At 40.6% G+C, this 15,357-nt stretch overlaps 1 protein-coding gene and 1 long non-coding RNA gene across 2 annotated transcripts; one reads left to right on the plus strand and one right to left on the minus strand.

Annotated features, from left to right (window-relative positions):
- The first annotated feature begins 57 nt into the window (after positions 1-57).
- Positions 58-1,182, plus strand: LOC135479428 (carbohydrate sulfotransferase 11-like). Its single transcript, XM_064759256.1, has one exon. It carries the CDS (start codon positions 58-60, stop codon positions 1,180-1,182), a length of 1,125 nt encoding a protein of 374 aa, XP_064615326.1.
- Positions 1,183-5,158: 3,976 nt separating this feature from the next.
- On the minus strand, positions 5,159-7,559 carry LOC135479099 (uncharacterized). The gene is made up of 3 exons (XR_010445825.1): positions 7,414-7,559; positions 6,328-6,474; positions 5,159-5,231 (listed from the first exon to the last, which is right to left on the minus strand). It is a non-coding gene; the product is annotated as an uncharacterized LOC135479099 (long non-coding RNA).
- Between the last annotated feature and the right edge of the window lie 7,798 nt (positions 7,560-15,357).

Consider the following 15,357-nt stretch of genomic DNA (forward strand, 5'->3'; position numbering starts at 1 on the left):
TATGTCACCCTCTTTTATCGACTATGCAATAATATGGAAGTTTGCTGATATTTGCAGATGGGCATGTTGGAGAGAACAAGACGAGAAATAAGCATCAGAAGAGCCCAAATGATAGAAGAGTGTAATAAACCCGACATTCAGCCTCTGAAGTGGAGCATGCACGAGGACCTGTTCTTAGAGAGCATGTATGTGGACTTCAGAAACAAACTCGTGTACTGCAGCGTTCTAAAAGGTGGAAGTACATTTTGGAAGCGTCTGTTGGCGATTACCTCCGGATTCATCACCGCCAAGACCCCATATGACATCCCAGCAAACGCATCACACGACCGTTACCTTGACAACCTCAACCAGCAGCTTCCGCAAAGAGTGGACGCCATCTTGGATTCCTCCTTGAAGTTCATGTTTACTCGCGAGCCTTACTCCAGGCTGTTCTCATGCTATGTGGATAAAGTCTTCACCCCACGACCGTTCTATTCCCGCCTCCGAGATTCTATACTTCTCCTAACTCGTCCAGGTTGGGATAACATCCTTCAAGGCAGGTCGTGCGCGGTCGACGTTTCCTTTGCCGAATTCTTCAGGTTCGTGGTGTTTTCGGTCGAGAAGAACGTAGCAGTTGATCCTCATTTCATACCAATGTACCAGTCATGTCGGCCTTGTGAGATAAAATACGAGTTTCTCGGCAAAATGGACACGTTCTGGCGAGACACCAATTTCCTGCTGCACGAGCGCGGCCTGGATAATTTCACTGGACTCACCAACCAGCGCTCTGATTTAGACTCCATCCACGACATGGTTGACAGCGCGTTTTTCGAGCGAGAAGAAAGCGAAAAATGTCTTCCTTTTAGCAAAATTTTGCAGGTTATTTGGAAGAAGGCCGTCATTAGAGGAATACTTTCTACAGACAAAGTTATGCCAGCGCGTTTTCTGAACCATTCTGCGATATCGCGAACTGCTTTTCAAACATCTTTAGTCGAAGCATATCAGGCATCTCAAAGAGATTCAAGTCGGCATTTAAACCGAAAGTACGCTATGATAGAAGCTTACCAGACTGTCTCGCGGGAAGATCTGACGACTTACCAAAATCTTTTCCGCCCTGATTTCGAGATCTTTGGTTACGAAAGCAATCGTTCTGATATTTTTGACAGTAGTGTACTAAACACGTCGTTTTCTTTCTTTGCCTGACCGCACTCATTTGTGACTTGAACATGTGTTCCCGCTTAAAAGATCGAAAATGAAAATGTTGAAATATATGGAATGTGTTGACTTCGTTGATTTTTCGAGTATAAATCTTTGATCTGTCTAATGGCCAAACTTTCCCGCGGGGAAACTCTGGTCTAGAAGTTGTGTGGTCTATTGTCCATTTCAGCCTTTGTCACGACGTCCGATTTCTGTTCAAACTGCTAACGTAATGCTCATAAAGCAAAAAAGACCAATAGTCACTTGGAACCGGGGTCGCCATTTCGAGTTTTATTTATTTATTTAATTGGTGTTCTACGCCGTACTCATTTTACGCATACCGTGGAGGCCAGCATTATGGTGGGAGGGAATCGGGCAAAACCCGGCGGAACCAACGATCATCTGCAGGTTGCTTGCAGACCTTCTCACGCACGGCCATTGCGGATTTTAAGGTTTCCCACTGTACCCTGACCATGCTAAATTACACTTGATAATGCACAGCAAAACCGATACATTACGGAAAGTTGTAATATTTGTGTAGCCCGCGTCTTTCCTATTAGTACGCTTATCAGTTTTTTGTTTTTGTTTTTTTTTTTTTTACTATCATTTCAATATACTCTTATATATTATTGTAAACATGTTATAAGTGCCGCCACTCTGGCTTTCTCCATAGAAAAACCGGTCGACATATGTAACTAAAATGCTTAAGCACAGCGTCAAATCAGATAACTGAATGAATGAACTCAAGCCAAGGGTTTTTGACCTGGCATTTCAGTGAGTCCGCGTGCGCTGTAAACATGTCACTAAGACACCAACCTGCTCCAAAGACACACTGCGAATATTCCACCAAAATAATATGGAAAGCATTGCTAAGGCCTTAAGAAAACTAGATCTAGAATCTGTTTCATTCTTCGCAGCTTGGCTTTCAGAATTACAGATCTGAACTCTTCCATTTACTAACCTGGAACTCGGTGATTCCGAGTGTGCTGCCCTCAACATGTGAAAGCTGTACGCTACAAAAACATGTTTCCTGTAATTCAGTAGTATTTTTGTTTCTAGTAACGATCTCAAAATGATGTCTTATGCAGTAGTTCTGTGTTATCATGTCACTTCATGGAGTGAATGGGTAAAGTATACGTCTCAGCTTGGGCCGCGCAATCTGCTAGCAACATGTTTGTTTGGAGTGAGTGCTTGGGGTTTAACGTCGTACTTAACAATTGTTCAGTCATATGACGACGAAAGAATCCTTAGAGTGTATGTAATGTGCCTCCTTGTTGTAGGACGGATTTCCACCACTCTTATCTAGTGCTGCTTCACTCAGACGCCTTACCGAAGGCAAGTAAGCTGCCCGCCGAAGCCATTATACTGACACGGGTCAACCAGTCGTTGCACTATCCCCTTCATGCTGAACGCCAAGCGAGGAGGTCACAACTTCCTCTTTTGAAGTCGTATGTTTGACTCGACCCAGGATTGACCCTGGATCTGCCGCTCCCGAAGCGGATGCTCTACCCACTTTTTTGAAAGGATAAAATTCTCAAGACGGCTGCCTCGATTCACACCAGCCATTTGTGCAGTACTGTCGCTGTTCTACATGTTATTCGGTGAAATCTCATTAAAATAATAAAGTATGATACTTTTGGGAAGCTTGACTATCCTGCTTTCGATTGAAATATGTTTTAGCCAGGTGCTGTCTTGTCCTTTAAGCTCTCGTGTAGGTCTATGCCCAGCTTTACGATTCTGAAAGTGAAAGGCAGGCACCATATATGCGCGGCCACCACCTTCCTCAATGAGTCTGGAGGAAACCCAGAAATGTGTACAAATGGCCACGAATTTCGCGAAATGTACAAAACACAATTCTACTTGGAAACTCATCCAGTCATCCAAGAACCGAGGGAAACTCTGATATGGTAACATGTATACACACAGAATAAAATATTTTGAACATACTGAAACCACTTGTATTTATATCCAGAAAATGTAAATTGATGATTTCATTGAGAGTCTTAAATATCCAACAACTATTATAATACATATTGCACTCATGTCTCAAAGATCCACTTTAGGCACAAACGGCATTTCATAATTGTTCATTCATAGAAAGCAAAATTGTGAAATTAACACTGAATACCTCATTATTTTTCAGACATGATAGATTTCCAGACGGCCCCAATATGCCGTGGTGGTCCAAATAAGGAACTTTGACCAAGGGTCACTGGGACTGTCTGAACAGTGAGTAGGTTGTGAGAACTCTTGCTAGCAAATACCATGCGTCTGGCCGATTCCAGAGCAGATGCCGGCATGAGCTGCTCCATGTCGTTCAGATCGATAGCACTGGCTACAGTCTCCAACGAGGACAAGCGATGGAGAGGGTCATCAGCATTTATAGACACGTCTGCCACATGGTTGTTGCCAGTGGATAGCCCAACTAGTGGACTAACCCTACCAGAGGCAGTCCTAGGTCCATGGTTCTCCTTGTACCGAGCGCTTTTTCTAAGACGGCCTCTCCTTTCAGAACTCACCATATCTTCTGAACTTTTCCGTTTCTCAGGAAGTCGTTGTCTGCCCCTTTTTTCTGCCGGTTCAATGGAAGTTCCAGACCGCAGTGTCTTGCAGGCTCTGCCCTGAGTACGTTTCTCTTTCTTCGCCTGCTTTTCCACCCTTTTTTGTTTCCTTAGAACTTCTTCACCGTCAAACTTTTCTGGTTTCTTTCGGTGTCTGGAAGCTCCAGGTTGTATTGTTTTGCAAACTCTATTCAACTGTCTCCTTTCTTCTTTCTCACTTGAAACTGATTTTCTTGCAACATTATTATGAACCAGAAAATCTTCTTCTCTTGAACACAACTTTTCATCACTCTGCTTTGAGAGTCTCGTTTCCTCACCCTTTACTGTTGTTTGTTCTGAATACTTACTATCTGCCATACTTTTTAGTTTACAGTTTCTCAGATACTGACTCCGAGTTTGTCGTCTTGAACTGAATTGCTCACACCGTTCCACCTCTTCAGAACAGATTTCCCTGCTGGTGAGGGAAGTTTTCCTCCCCAGCTGTTTTCTAATTGTCTTCAATGGGGAAACAGCTGTTTCACACCCATTCTTCAGTTTTTTGCTTTTTTTTTCAACATGCCAACAGGAATCAGATATTCCACTATTCTTAGCACTTCCAGGACTTTTTCCTCCTAGTTTCCTTCGCCCTTTTGAGGGCGAAAGAATTCCAGTAGAACCTGCACTTCCACGACTTGTCCTCCGCAGAGTTCTTCGTTGCTTTGATGAAGGGTCATGGCAAGATGATGGTTTTTGTATGTTTTTATGCTGGGTACTGCAACATTTATAAAACAAAAGTGTCATACTTCTTTTTTTAGGCATACAAAGAAATTTTCTGTACTTGACTAATACACTCTGGTTTCCTACAGCCATTAAACTGACCTAGGGGCCTCCGTGGCTCAGTTGGTAAGAGCGCTAGCGCAGCGTAATGACCCAGGAGCCTCTCACCAATGCGGTTGCTGTGAGTTCAAGTCCAGCTTATGCTGGCTATCTCTCTGGTCGTACATTGGAAGGTCTGCCAGCAACCTACGGGTGGTTGTGGGTTTCTCCCGGGCTCTGCACGGTTTCCTCCCACCAAAATGCTGGCCGCTATCGTATAAGTGAAATATTCTTAAGTAGGGCATAAAACACCAATCAAATAAAAAGATAAATAAATAACCTGACCACGATCATCATAAGTGCAAAATTCTTTAAATCGAAGTTTTCAAAATCAAAGCAGAAGATGGCTAGATAGAAATAATTTAGAGCTCTCTTGTAGAATCTGAACCTTGACTTAGTATACTGTCTAGGAATGGATTGTAAAATTTTGTTACTGGCTACAAACTGTAACTGAACTGTACTTTAATTTAAAGCAAAGAATAAAAAAAACGTCAAACAGATGTGTGAAGGCAGTGCACTACGTCTACTTGTGTGCAACTCCTCATCATTCCAATACTCAGATGTACCTGTGCTTCCTTCTGGCTCTGTAAAACCTTCCTCTTGAGCCTCGTCTATGTTGTTTGGCCTTCACCTTCAAACCTGAACAGACCCATGTTGAAATTTTTTTCAAATTAACCAGAAAACATTATAATATTGTTTCAAAGTTCTGCTTGATGGTTTCACCCTGAAGCCATTGTGCATTTTTAATCCATGATCATCCACAGGTTGCATGGTTACCAAAAGTGGCTATGCTTTTTTTTCTTTTTTTTTAGTAAGAGTATTATCCTGTTGAATTTGGTATATTAGTTTAACTTTGTATATATATTGAATATATATACAAACCATGATCTAATTATTAATACAGGGGTGCCTCCGTGGCTCAGTTGGTTAGCGCGCTAGCGCAGCGTAATGACCCAGGAGCCTCTCACTAATGTGGTCGCTGTGAGTTCAAGACCAGCCTATGCTGGCTTCCTCTCCGGCCATACGTGAGTTCAAGACCAGCCTATGCTGGCTTCCTCTCCGGCCGTACGTGAGAATGTTTGCCAAAAATCTGCAGATGGTCGTGGGTTTCCCCTGGGCTGTGCCCGGTCTCCTCCCACCATAATGCTGGTTGCAGTCGTATAAGTGAAATATTCTCAAGTACGGCGTAAAACACCAATCAAATAAATTCTTAATAAAGCGTTAATGGGTGACTGAGCATCTCCATTCATGATGCCTGTGACATTGATTTCCCTAACCACTCTATGACCATGTCTTTTGTCACGCAGTCCCACTTGCCATGACTGCAGAAAATTATTTCGACGAGCAAGAAGTTAAACATTTCTGTGGATTGCAACAACATTTTGACTCGGGATTGGATTTATAGTGGAAGAAGTGATAATAAAGGTCTCTGTTGCTTTAGAGTGAAGTTAAAAGCCCACATCGTTACGGACTGACTGGATTTTGGAATTCAGTGTTAATCGAGTTAACATCCTCACAAATCTTACACATAACAAAATGGTATATGAAACAAAATTTGCAAGAGAGATGAAAGGTTTTGGAACAGAAACATTTGTCAATGCCCCCTTCCCACCCTTGGGTTATTTTTCCTCTTTATTTATCTTCAGACTGCTGCTAATGTTGCGAGTTGCCAATTACATCCACATATTGTTGTATTAATGTCGTATAAATTAGACCAAAGAGCTGTATAAGGTACCTAATACCAGCATTTCATGGCTTGTGAACTGGTTGGATTTTGGAGAGCGCCTGGTGGCACAATATCCACTTGCGTTTGAATGGACGCTGTCTGCATCGCTCACATTGCCCACATCACCTTCCTTATTCTCAGCGTTTGGATTGTCGGCTGGAAAACAATTAAACACAAGTGTTAAGGGTAGGTAAAGAATTGTTCCTTTGTAGCTTCAGCATTGTATTTGAGTCTTTATTTACCATATCTGATTGGTGTTTAATGTAGTACTTACTCTAGAATTTCTCAATTATACTATGGCAGTCTAGTTTATGGGTTTGAGGAAACAGGAGTGCCCAAGGTAAAACCACTGCACTTCCACAGATACCCTTAAGCAACTGTTAAGGCCGCAGCAGATCAGGTTTTGAACCTGCATCCTAATTGGTCAGAGGCTGAAGGACTGTGGCAAGAGCAACTCATAGCTTTTAATCAGTGTCATCTTTTAAGGAGTGTCAAAAAAATGATCAGATGACCAGTTGGAAGAGTGGTATGTCTACAGAAACGTCTTTGTTTAATTGTCTCAGATGATAATATAACCATTAAGTTCATAACATAATCCAGCTCATGATCGTCATTCACAAACAGGTTATGGGTTTTAACGGAGCCCTGGGGCCAGTTTCATGAAGCATACTTAGTGCTAAGTAGCCCTTAGCTAAGTGGACTTTATATCTCTGTAACATATGTCGTCAGGGTATTTAAGGGCAAACTTAGCTAAGTGAACTTCATGAAACTGGCCCCTGCCCAATAACTAAAACTAAAAATCCACCTTTTTATTTTGTCCTATCTTAATGTTTTACTTGGATATGATTTTCCTATTTTTCAATCACCTTTTTCGATCATGTAAAATATATGTTTTTATAACAGAAACAGTTGCTCGAACACAGAAGTAAGATCATTTTTCTGTTTTATTTTCATACCCTCTAATAACAATGAATAAAGATTCATTCTGCGTGTAAAATAAAAATTTCAACCTTTGTGGCCTTAAAAGAAGAATGTTTGCCTGACATTGACTACAGAGAGGAATTATTGACCACTGAGAGTGATATGAGGTTTTACCCTTGGCGGTGCTAGTTGGCTTGTCCCGGTCAGAAGCCTCCATTTGGCCAGGGTCAATGACAAAGGCTGTATTACACGCAGAACTGTTACTAGTTTGGCGATTTGTGACATGTCCTGAGGTTTGCACACTGGCTCCTTCAAAGTTCTTACCTGAAAATGAACAGATATAAATGTAATTATTTATTTACTTGTTGCACAATGTCATAGTCAAGAATATTTTAGTTTTAAGGATGGAAGAAAATGGAGTTCCAGAGGTAAACCACCAATCTTTGACCACTTACAACCTTTCTCACGTGTGATCTATAGATTTCACACTCTGTCTGGTGGTCTTGAGAGACAAGTGATCTCCAACAAATGTTAGATTTCGCAAATGGCCAAATGGACATCGTAGTTGAGCTTTGATCTTTGCAATGAATCTTAACTCAAGTGTTACACAGGTATTCACACATGTAATTTGAGCCTAAAGCATGAACTCTGACTTGTCCAGCATCAATTATTATTGGAACAAGTTTAAGTAGCATCATCCTTAAAGCTTTCAGAGTGAATGGTTAAGGAATGTTCAAATGATACAGTACCTTCCTGTACTAACGGCGAGAAGTCTGGACTAACAACAGGGGAGATAGCTCTGTCTGTAATATGTTCTGATAAACTCTGACACGCCTTCCCTTCATTATCCTTGCCACCACCAACTCTGCTGGGGGATACCACATCCTCTGTGGTCAGCTGCAGTGAACTGCCAGAACATATACCGCTGTCACACTCATACAAATCAGTAACTTCTAATCCCTCAGTGGAGACCGTCTGGGGTAGAGTCGTTTCTGACAGGGAATAGGGGTCCAGGTTAGGTGCTTCTTTGAAATACTGCCGCAGTGTGGGCTGCGTTCTTCTCTTCAGTGTAGGTCGTGATCTAGGTGCTGCACAAGCTGTTTGAATGCATGTATTATCTTCTGAACGCTGTGGTACATCGGGCTGACTTCCACTCATCTCTGTAAGCTCAGGTCTGGAAGCACATGCCCTCTTGGTGCATTTACTGTCATTGGAGTTATGTTTCTGTAATTTGAGCTGTTTTCCACTCATCACTGGAAGTTTAGGTTTTGAAGTATAAGCTGTCTTAACGTACGAGTTGTCTTTTGACTGCTTAAGTGAATTGGGCTCTCTTCCACTTTTCTTTGAAAGCTGAGGTTTAGAAGCACAGGATGTCTTAACAGGTGTAATGTCTTTAGAATACTGTGGTAATTTGGATTGTTTTCTATCAGAAAGTCTTCCTTTGACAGTATCACTGCATGCTTTCTGGAGAGAAAGACGACTTCTAACAAAGCCACTTTGATTCCAAACCTTATTATCATCGTTCTCATCTGATTCAGATAAGTGTATAGGTCCATCCAACTGTCCATCAGTCAAATTCTGAGCTGAGTTCTGATCCAGTCCCTCAGGCATGTGCTCATTATCTGACAACAGAACGTTTGCTTCTGATGAATCAGATTCATGCCCATCACCATTATCATCAAAGTCTGAACTTAATGAAGAGGTCTCTTGGCCCTCCCTGGCCTGTGTACACCTATCTGACTCCACAAATTGACGATAAATCATGTCAAACTGCCACTGAATCATTGCCTCATCCCCCATCACCTCCATCATCAGTCACTTAGTCCATTTGAAATCTGGAACACAGCCAAGTTATTGTTACAAGTATGAAGTAAACACAGCATGGAGGCTCTAGCAGAATGGGTGTGGCCTGCAAACCTGTCTTAATGCTGAAAGCAAAAATGTTGTTATGGAAGGGGATTAGTCACAGCTTCAAGCAAAATGTTGTTATGGAAGGGGATTAACCACAGCTTCAAGCAAAAATGTTGTTATGGAAGGGGATTAGTCACAGCTTTAAGCAAAAATGTTGTTATGGAAGGGGATTAGTCACAGCTTCATGCAAAAATGTTGTTATGGAAGGGACTAGTCACAGCTTCATGCAAAAATGTTGTTATGGAAGGGACTAGTCACAGCTTCAAGCAAAAATGTTGTTATGGAAGGGGACTAGTCACAGCTTGATGCAAAAATGTTGTTATGGAAGGGGACTAGTCACAGCTTCATGCAAAAATGTTGTTATGGAAGGGACTAGTCACAGCTTCAAGCAAAAATGTTGTTATGGAAGGGGACTAGTCACAGCTTTAAGCAAAAATGTTGTTATGGAAGGGACAAGTCACAGCTTCATGCAAAAATGTTGTTATGGAAGGGACTAGTCACAGCTTCATGCAAAAATGTTGTTATGGAAGGGGACTAGTCACAGCTTTAAGCAAAAATGTTGTTATGGAAGGGACTAGTCACAGCTTCATGCAAAAATGTTGTTATCGAAGGGACTAGTCACAGCTTCAAGCAAAAATGTTGTTATGGAAGGAGACTAATCACAGCTTCAAGCAAAAATGTTGTTATGAAAGGGGACTAGTCACAGCTTCAAGCAAAAATGTTGTTATAGAAGGGGACTAATCACAGCTTTAAGCAAAATGTTGTTATGGAAGGGACTAGTCACAGCTTAAGCAAAAATGTTGTTATGGAAGGGGACTAATCACAGCTTTAAGCAAAAATGTTGTTATGGAAGAGACTAGTCACAGCTTCATGCAAAAATGTTGTTATGGAAGGGGACTAATCACAGCTTTAAGCAAAAATGTTGTTATGGAAGGGACTAGTCACAGCTTTAAGCAAAAATGTTGTTATGGAAGGGACTAGTCACAGCTTCATGCAAAAATGTTGTTATGGAAGGGGACTAGTCACAGCTTCATGCAAAAATGTTGTTATGGAAGGGGACTAGTCACAGCTTCATGCAAAAATGTTGTTATGGAAGGGACTAGTCACAGCTTTAAGCAAAAATGTTGTTATGGAATGGATTACAATTCACCATGGAAAAACTGCCAAATGCTGTGTTCAGTGCTTTAACTTCAAGTTAACAGAAACAACAGACTTGACACTTAAGGTTATTAAAAATCAACACAGAGTGAGTCCAAAATTCAGCTGACACAGTTGAATTAATGCTTCAAGTGCTTATTAATCAGTTATGCTATATCTTCTGCACCATTGTCTGCCTGTGTGACTGTTCATGTTACTCTACAACATTAAAACACATGATTAGAGTTCTGAGTCCTGTTCCTTTTTGTTTTTCAATGGGTACACTAGTCCAGTTTGGGTTATGGTTCTAACGACGCTAGCTGAATCGGCATTTCAGGTTAGGAATTTTTTCAGTTTATGTAGGTTAGGACACCACATGTAATCACATGAAATATTAAAATGTGAACTCGTGAAATCTTCACTCAGTTGTTTATACTTCAACAATATTTTACATACCTGTACTGGTAACAGATTAGTTAACCCCCTATTTTTAATCTCTGAGTGTACCGGTATGGTTAACCCAATTCCATTCACGGAGGTGTTAACTTGTGAACACTTAACAGCTCAGTTTTTCTTTATGTTCACAACAAAAGTTTTTTTAATATTTCACATCAGTCGATTAACACCCCACGGTTAATCTTTGAATGTGTTGCTAATCCAATTTCACTTAACTCAGGTGTTAATTTCATGCAGTTTTTGCAATTATATACTTGTACCATGTAAATTTATATATTATATGCTATTTATATTTTATATATGTATGGAATTCCACATGAATAGGGATTATATATTAAGTAGGGTACAAAACTCCTTGTTCGGTTGGCCATGTTTGCAGCTTAGCTTCCACATTAACTGCTCTGAACAGTTACACTCACTAACCTGGAACTCGATCCTGTCCCCTGTGCTGTCTCCAAAATGGCAATGCTGTACACCACAAAAAAAAGGTGTCCCGTGATCTTACAGTAATTCTAAATTCACATCATCTCATTGTGTGGGAATAATAAAGACAATAACATTACAAATAACACAAATATAACCGTGGCATCCACTCTGACGGCATCAAAACTTCGCAAGCCGCCATTTTTAAATCATGGGACTTGGTCGCTAGAATGCACTCAGCTGCTCTTCCCAAAATTAAGGTCATCTTTTTTCACAACAGAATCAATTATACATCATTTCTGTTCATTATTAACACACAAATTAAAGTTAAGACTCCCAAACAATTTGTCAATCACCCTTTAAATGGTGTACATCTCATTGGTTTCAATGAAATCATTCCAAGAGTTTATCATTTTCCAGATGATGCCAAGTGCGAAAGATTCTAATTGAAAAAGATGGTTAACGAAGATGTCAGGCAACATGTTTTTGTAGTGTACAGCTTTGACATGTTGAAAACAGCATACTCAAAAACACCAAGTTCCACATTAGAAAATTCAAGAGTACAGATCTGTATTTCTGAAAGCTAAGCTGGGAAGAATGAAACAGATCTCAGATTTAGGTACGAGGTAACTACAGTTCGAGGTAATATGGGACGACGCTACCTGGGTTCGAAGTAGCCCCGAAAGACTCCAACAACTTTTCTTATATTGCCCTAGCGTTGTTGGAGTCTCAATGCTTATAATGTTAATTTCATACTCAACAAAGGCCCAGGGCGATTGTCTTTGTTATCAAAGAAGTCTTGGGTAACTAAATTTTATTTATTTATTTGATTGGTGTTTTACGCTGTACTCAAGAACATTTCACTTATATGACGGCGGCCAGCATTATGGTGGGTGAAAACCGGGCTGTGAAACCCACGACCATCCGCAATTGCTGACAGACCTTCCCACGTACAGCTGGAGAAGAAGCCAGCATGAGCTGGACTTGAACTCACAGCGACCACTTTGGTGAGAGACTCCTGGGTCATTACGCTGCACTAGCGTGCTAATCAACTGAGCCATGGAGGCCCCCTGTGCAATTAAAAGACACCAGTATAAAGACCTGCTTTCCACAGCCACCGCACTGCCACCTTATGTCCTTACTCGATTTAGAATAGATTTATTATAGCCGTGAAGGCTTTGCCGGTACATGCTCCTAAGTGAATGCCACCATCTTCCCAATGCTCCACTATGGAGCAGGACAATTGCATAGCTGCTCAACATGGTGGCGATGTTTTCTGAGAGAAATACACTATAGCTTGGAACGGGTTTGAGAGTGTTTACCTGGCTGAAAGGTGTTACATAACCAGCGACAAGAAAGAAAAAGATCACGTGGTCCAGTACAGGTAGAGCCATTGGCAGCTGACTTCAGATGCAGGTGGGGCTAGACAAGGTAGATTGGATAAGCTAATTTTACTACACATCGAACTGCTTCAAGTCCACCTGTTCTGTGTTTAATTAAAACAGATCACTACAACAGGACACAAAAACACTTCAAAGCATTACGATTCAAGACCGAATTTCAAACGAGACAAATGTAATCTAGAAAGTCACACTTACTGTTAGTAACTACTTCCCGGAGAGTAAGACCGGTGCATCTAAACAACAGGAATTCGAGATACAAATGTCAGCAGTGTTTACCACACCAAATGTCATATGCCGCCATTTTTTGAAAGCTTCTAGCCTGAAGAGTTCCACAAAGGGAGCATACTCTACACAATTACCCGAGCCATTCTGTCGGAGGCTCCCCTTGGGGGCGGACTGACAAACAAATTATGGGCGAAACAAACTTTGGTCGCGCTATAAGCTTTCGTCAGTGCAGGCTATTGCCAAAAATGGCGTATTAAATTGCACGTAATAAGTGAACGTATGCCACAAACTGATGACGGAGTTCACCGAGTCTTCATCTGGTGTTTTGCAATAAAAAAAGGAAAGAAAAAAAATAATATATATATATATATATATACATATATTATATATATGCACAATCACAATACACAACACATACAATCCCTCTATAAGAAGCCAGATAACCTACCATAAACAACTTAAATGCGACAGAATGAAGAAGAACAAATCTTTGCCTAATGACTTTCCGGTGCATTTATAATACATGCTTTTAATTCTTGACATTTATTTGTTTATCTGTATGCATGTCTCTGTCTCTCTGTTAACGGGAAAAAAGCTCCATGTAACTTCATAGGCCTATATTGTATTGAGGGAAATAATGGTCAAACTGTTCCGAAGGCAGATAGATATCTTACAAAATTGAGCAAATGAACAAAAAAGTTTAACCCACACTGGTTGTTTCTTTTTCACTCGGTAGTTTCCGCAATTCTTCGGGTATGTCCGTGAGGGCGGCGGCAGCGAAGTGCGAACGTGCAAAGCACAGGCCGCTAGATATGTCATAGTGTAAGAGCCACGGCGGCACAGCTGAGATTTTAATCTTGACGGACCAGAAAGTATAACCCGTTCCCACTCTAGTGTCAGTTGTCTGGCTTACTTTACCGCTTGGACTCGTTTTAATCGTGACTCTCAGCATCTGGTGAGTAGGACTAGGTTTTCTCATCGCTAATGCAACGTCTGTAACTTTCAAGTGGTCATTCGGAGACGAATGAAGTTTGCAGTACAACAACAACGAACACACAGTTCATAAAACTTACGTACAGTTGTGGGGGGGGGGGGGCGGGGAGAATTGGTTTTGGAAGGTACGGAGTGTCGTATCATATTCAAGGCATATGTAGTTACTAGCTAACTAAGTATCAAAGATCGCGTTGTCAATTAATGAGAGAAACAGATTAAGTTTTATGATTTTATCAGTGTGAAAGTTCTCGGTGCAGGCTGTTACTTGATTCTAACAGCAAAGTGTTAGCAGCAGGCAGTGAGCCCTAGTCTGGCAGCCTGGATTGCTAACCATACACATGAGCCTCAGCTAGTTAGCAGGTATCCAGTTACAAACTGTAGTAGCCAAAGAATGCAGGCTACTTTTTATGTTGCCAGACTCTGTGCCTGGCTATTGCTGAGCTGTCTGTGCCAAAAATAAGATTTAAGGGAAATAATCTTCAGTGTATATGTGCATATTGTTAGATTACAGGGCTGCACACGTCTCATTTTCAAGTATTAAAATGTGTTCCATTCATATTAGCCAGATTATCGAGGCTTCTGATGCAGGCCCTACTTGTTTTCATTGACCACAATCGCTTGTTTATTGGGTTAAAATAAAAAGTTTGAAAAATGTGTGTGAAAACAAAAGCTCATGAGATATGGGCTCATTCTTTTCTCTGTTGAATGAATGATTATGGCTTACCGCCACTTTAGCAACATTGCAGCCATATCATGGGGAAATTTCTCTGTTGTATTATCTGGATTCAGCATGATTAAAATTTTACTTCTGAAACTTCTAATAATAATTTTTATTAGAGAAAACTACAGAAAGCAGACTTTTCTTTTATTGACCCCCGTATTAAAATTCCCTGGTGTCCCACTTAGTCGATTATGAGATTGGGGTTTTATATAGAACAGCTTTTCGTGTGTTGTTAGGCTAGGATAGCAGAGACAGGAAATTGACAAACTGGTCAATAATTACTGTTTATTACTATGTTATAAAGTTTAAAAAAAAAAAAACAAAAGAAAAACAGTTCTGAGGAAAAAATCGCTTACGTGGCAAGTTACGGGATTCTGAATGATGAATAGAAATTTATGTTTGCGGAGAAACACTCCTACAGAATATTAAGATGTCTCAGTCTATACTGTCACATTGACTCCAATTCAAATTGAGTAATTAACATGAGTAATTAACAAAAGATGTAGTTAAAATGAAAACAAAAGCCTTTGATGAGAATACAATTTTCACGTGATCAGTAAAATGAGCTCTGCCAACACATTAATATTATACTTTGAAATAGACTATACATGTGTTAAAGGTAATCCTCTAAATTCCCACATTACATCACCTGAATTTACCCGTTGCTAATTACTGTGATGTAGAGAAACTTATAAAGTTGCTGATTACTGTGATAGAGGAGAAATATACATGTACATGCACAGCATACATTTAGCCCAATACCCTACTTCTTCGAATTTTTGGGACACCTGCAGGCCACAGAATTTGGTGCGAACGAAATGATCGTTCGCGTGTTGTTTATGTATGCTC

Source organism: Liolophura sinensis, chromosome 12 (assembly GCF_032854445.1).
Source record: "Liolophura sinensis isolate JHLJ2023 chromosome 12, CUHK_Ljap_v2, whole genome shotgun sequence".
In the NCBI taxonomy this organism is placed as follows: domain Eukaryota; kingdom Metazoa; phylum Mollusca; class Polyplacophora; order Chitonida; family Chitonidae; genus Liolophura; species Liolophura sinensis.

Excerpts from the sequence above, each read along its gene's own strand:
- LOC135479428 (XM_064759256.1), top strand. The coding sequence starts at position 58 with ATGGGCATGTTGGAGAGAACAAGACGAGAAATAAGCATCAGAAGAGCC.